The sequence below is a fragment of the Cryptomeria japonica genome, chromosome 2, assembly GCF_030272615.1.
Source record: "Cryptomeria japonica chromosome 2, Sugi_1.0, whole genome shotgun sequence".
Lineage (NCBI taxonomy): Eukaryota > Viridiplantae > Streptophyta > Pinopsida > Cupressales > Cupressaceae > Cryptomeria > Cryptomeria japonica.
In genome coordinates this window covers 122,600,539-122,605,967 of record NC_081406.1, presented here as the reverse complement: position 1 = coordinate 122,605,967, position 5,429 = coordinate 122,600,539, and the positions used below count along the sequence as shown (strand labels likewise).

At 30.4% G+C, this 5,429-nt stretch overlaps 1 protein-coding gene and 1 non-coding gene across 2 annotated transcripts; both read right to left on the bottom strand.

The window, feature by feature from the left end:
- Positions 1–1,089: 1,089 nt before the first annotated feature.
- Positions 1,090–2,025, bottom strand: LOC131859450 (rust resistance kinase Lr10-like; the record flags this gene model as incomplete). Its single annotated transcript, XM_059213201.1, has 1 exon — positions 1,090–2,025. A coding segment is annotated over one exon (936 nt), but the record flags the coding sequence as incomplete, so codon positions are not given.
- A 46-nt stretch (positions 2,026–2,071) lies between these two features.
- On the bottom strand, positions 2,072–3,249 carry LOC131039177 (uncharacterized). Its single transcript, XR_009371613.1, has 3 exons — positions 2,562–3,249; positions 2,344–2,403; positions 2,072–2,246 (listed from the first exon to the last, which is right to left on the bottom strand). It is a non-coding gene; the product is annotated as an uncharacterized LOC131039177 (transcript).
- Positions 3,250–5,429: the final 2,180 nt, after the last annotated feature.

The following is a 5,429-nucleotide window of genomic DNA, read 5'->3' as shown; positions in this document are numbered from 1 at the left end:
GATTAAATCATGCCCATTGCTTAAGAACTTTCAATCTATTACATTTTTCTTGAATGACATCAAACTTAAAATAAATATTTTTGTATTTGACCTATATTTTGAGAAAGATGTTAAAAACATAATGCAATATCCTTAATGTCTTCAAGATATTGAGCATTCCCTCATTCATGCTCAATATGCTAGCAACTTCTACCATGTGTAGAGCTTTTTTAGCTCAATCATTTTCTATTCCTTTCCTTCTTATGTGATCTGTACCTCCTCTCATCCACCTACAATTTTCCACACACAAATGCTATTTTGTAATAGAGTTCACACATCTCTCACTCATAGAGTTGGACCCCTCTACTCTAATAACACTTGAGACAAACTATAAGGAAGTCAAATGAACAATCAACTAACAATTTCTTAGAGTTATACACTAAAAATTGAATAGGAAAATAAGAAGAATGAAGAATTGATTTATAAATTCTAATACAATATTATTAGAAATTGTTTGAAGAATTCAAATTAATATATTACTCAAATCAATAGATAACCATTAAAAATATAATATTATATAATTAAAAAAATTAAATTGAACAATAATAATTTTAATATTCTTCTTAAATTTTTTTAAAATAATAGTAATAATTATTTGTCTATTAAATATTATTAATTGAAAACGCACATAGACCTTATATAATCGACATCTCGAACCCAACGAAAATTGATGAATTCTTATGTATCAATTGTACTCTTCAAAATATAATTTTTGGGCCAATAAATAAAATAATGTGAATTGCCATTGAAATTTTAAAAAATTAAAATAGTTTTAAACTTAGTTGATATTGAGCTAGAGAAGACTATAGGGCTCCTCTCATAATCTCATAAGAGGAAAAAATAGATGTAAATAATTATATTCATGAATTATTCGATTCCATATGATGAAGATGGCTACTTCTATCAAAGTTATATAATAAATAATTATTTCTATGTACAGATAATGGATTCTTACATCAGATTATGTAATAATTATTTCCCTATAATGAATATGGCTCCCTCCATCATCTCATTTCTAATTGGATAATTGCCCAAGACCTCTTTGTGTCTCTATACAATGGATAAAGATTCTTCGGTGGAAGATGAGAATGGTACCTCACGCGGAGGGGAGGAGTTGAAAGGTAACGGAGGATTGCTTACATCATCACCGCTCCCTTCCAGCAATTGTACTACCCTGCTCATTGTTGGTCGGTCATTGGAATTGTATTGAATACACCATAGCCCTAATTTTGCCATTCTCCTCACCTTCTCTTCATCTTCCACTTCCATGTCGCCTCTACCTGTTTCTCTCAACCTCTTTTCAAATTCTCCACTCTCGATCAATTTGAACGCCCATTCAGGAAAATATAATTGACTTGAACGACTCACATGCACGTCAATGTTCTTCCTCCTTCCGGCTATCTCCAGTAATAGCATTCCAAAACTGTAAACATCTGATTTGTCTGTTACACCTCCCAAATTTGTATTCCACACCTCTGGAGCAACATATCCTGGCGTCCCTCTCGTTACCGTGATTGATATGTGGTCGTCTTCCTTCCTATACAGTTTAGCAAGACCAAAATCAGCTACCTTGGGTGTGAAATCTGCGTCCAGTAAAATATTGTGAGGCTTAATGTCAAAATGAACGATGCACCTGTAACAATCTTGGTGCAAATACGCAATTCCACGAGCTGCGCCCAAAGCAATTGAATGCAATTGATCCCAACTGAGCTTCTGTTCTTGTTCTTTTCCTTGAAATAGAAACTTCTCTAGGGATCCATTGGCCATATACTCATATACAAGTGCGCTTCTGAATCCTTCAAAACAATAACCCATGAGGCGAACCAAATGTACGTGATGAATGGTTCCCAAAGTTGCAACCTCGTTCATGAACTGGCTCCCACTGTGTCTCGACTGATCCAGAATTTTTACAGCCACATAAAAACCGCTGCGGAGCTTTCCTTTATAAACCACACCGAATCCTCCTTCACCCAGTTTATCTGAAAAGTTGTTAGTGATCTTCTTTAGCTTAGAGAATGAATATCTGGTCGGCCTTTCATGATTATAACTTTGGAGGAAATTCTCCACTTTCCCAATAGACCGTGAATTCATCGGTTCGCTTGTAACACAACTTTGGATCCATCTAAAGTAGGATGACCTCTTTCGATAAACAACAATAAGAAATAGTGCTACTATCACTATGAAAGCACTTGCCTCAATGGCTACTCCTGGAATTCATGCGTAGTATCATAGATTAGTGACTCCACCATACAAGAAAATTAGAAGATGTTTAAAACTCACACAAAAAGGTTCCTTAGTATTTACCTGTTATATCTCTGCCTTTTATAGTTCTGCCTGTTATAGTTCCATAATTTGATCTCTTGCCTGTTTAAATTTGGTAAATGCTAATCAGATGCGAATACAATTTTCTTTGAACTAAACTGAGATAATCCAATTTCGTATTTTTTCTTTTCGAATTGCAAGGCAATTAAACTAAAGGGGTTCTTAGAAGAAAATATAGAGAGATTTGAACCAAATTATACCTGATGAACATGTGGTTGGATGGGGTGCATCCTCTTAAAAGCAAAGGAACTCGTTTGAATCGGAAATATTAAACCCACACAGACCACCACTTGAATGGCAACTCCCACATTTCTGATCTTGGTCCTCTTCCCAATGGGCTGATACCTCTTCTATAGTTACCCATTGCAAACCACATCCTGGAAACTGGAGGCCAGATAATGCAGCTTTACATTGCAAACCACACACAAATACTTGTACACTGATGTTATGTCGTTCGATTCGATCGAAGAAACCCAAGGCTTGGATTGCATCTTCGTTGAGATTATATGAAAATGAACAATTTTGGAAACTCGTGTCCTCAGTAATTGTTGAAGTCTGATTATCTGGAAAAAAATTTAAGATTGTGTACCTCTGGTTTCCAATTTCGAGTACCAAATGTCCCTTATCTTCACAGTCGACTTGTAAGTCTGGCAGACCACATCCACTTTCCCTTAAACCAAAAGGATATGGGATTTTTACATCGCCACATGTTTGATTGCTTTGGCAGTTTGTATAACTGAGGTCTGCGCACAGCGAACAAGGGAGTGAAAGGGTATAGAGAATGAAGGCATAAAGGAGATTAAAACGAGACATTGGGTGATGGACGGGCGATTTTATTGAAGTAAAAAGGGAAAGTATTGCAGCTACGGGCATTCCTCGTTTATCAGAGAAGGCGAATCCTGAGGCATCTCATTAGAATGAGATCAAGGTAGCATTTGAATAATTCGATTATCTGGTAAAGAAAAGTTACCACTTACGTGGTCAATACGCTCCGTGACAACATTTAAAACCCCCAAAGTCAGATGATTAAGACATCCACCTAACCAAGAGCGCATACACCCTTGTAATCTGTTTCCTTTTGGTGTTGAAGGGCGCACTTGTATGTTAAAGAACTGCGTTTATCAGTTTGAGCTGTAGACTAAATGAAAAGGCATAAGGACAAACTTCAATATAGCACATGACATCAAGCTTAATTTGGTTGGCCGGGTCTATGATATGTGGTGCTTTGTCATTCAGGTTCTTTCTTACTTTTTTGAAAACCCTAGATTCATTATTCTAATTTCAAGTCACTATAGAAACACATTCTGTTAAAAATTTACACTATCTCAGTTTTTGAGATTTGATTTGTTCTAATATCACTTGATTTATAGTATACGTAATTTAATTTATTGAATAATTGATTAATAATAAAATATAAAAATATAGTGATGTTATCTATAATTTTTAAGAAAATGTTAGTATAATTTATTAGAAAGGAATTTGAGTTATATAAAAATAGACAAGATTTATACTCATGAAAATTATAACATATTCTTAATATGACACACTCATTACAACTAAACAAGCTAAACTAAATATTCAGATAAGATAACACCCAATTAAGAAAAACAAAAAAACCATACCAACATCTAATTAGGTACAAAATAAATAAATAATTACAAATGTCTCCATCCTCACATGATCATCTTATTTTTCCCATTTCTTTTTACTCCAGAAACATTGGAGATACACATAATTAACCAGCTACATGTAACTAAATTACTAAAAGATAACTAGAACTTGCAAGGTAAATCTTACACATAAGGTGGACTGATGTAGTATGACCTCTCTTTGAGATATTTAAAAACTTGAGATACAAGACATCGAAGAGAATCTTGAAAGAGTCTTTTATATTAAAATTAAACTTGATTGACTTCAATTTCAACCCCTCTACATCATGCTTGTTCATATTATTTTTTGATATAAGTTCAAACCAGACATTATATGACATTTATTATTGTATGATGAATTTGATAGTAACGCAAACTATTTAATGAATCTATTATTGATTATTATTTTCATCACAACACTTGATTCATTCAATTTTTTTATCTTAATAATGTAATATTTAAGAATTTTATTCATGTTTGTTTTACTAAATAAAACAATTAAAATGCCTAATACAAGAAAAATATTCATGAGAATATCAAATATTAAATTGCCTATCACAAAGAAAAGTATTCATGAGAACATCAAATATTAAATTAACTAATTCATTTTGATCTATTCTTTATCTCATAATATATTAGTCCTTTAAAAAATTGTTAAAAGACCAGTTCTTCATACACAACTCAATTACTTTACAAAAAAAAATTGTTACTACTTAAAAGATGAAGGTGAAATAAATAGAAAATATTCTTCATTATTTTTCAAGTATTCCTCAATATTAACTATATTTTTAGTGGTATTGTTTCATATAACTCTCTATCATATATATCTCAAACTATAAATAAATTTAATCTTATTATTATGTTGACTTTTTTATTTATATTTTTTATTTCAATATTAAATTTAAAAAATAAGTCAATCTAAATGTATAATTAATTAATTTTTTAAAATATTACTAAAAATATTATAAATAATTATTTATATTCAAAATTACTAATAAATGTAATCTTATTATTATGTTGACTTTTTAATTATATTTTTAATTTAAATAATAAATTTAAAAATAAATCAATTTTAATGTATAATTAATAAAAAATTAAAAATATTAATAAGGATATTATAAATAGTTATTTTTATCTAAATTTACTAATAATTATAATTTTATTGTTTATTATTATCTTGATTTCCTTTATTATGTTTTGATTTATATGTTTAAATTTTAAAATAAATCAATTTAAAAATATTATAAAATATATTTTCATTATATTTATTACATTAAAATCATTAATAAATATATTACATTACATTACATTATTAGTGAGTATATTATAAATATTTATTTAATTAATTTTATATTTTTAATTAAAATTATCTAATACCAATAAGATGACTAAGCTCGCATTGAACTAGGGAAGGATATG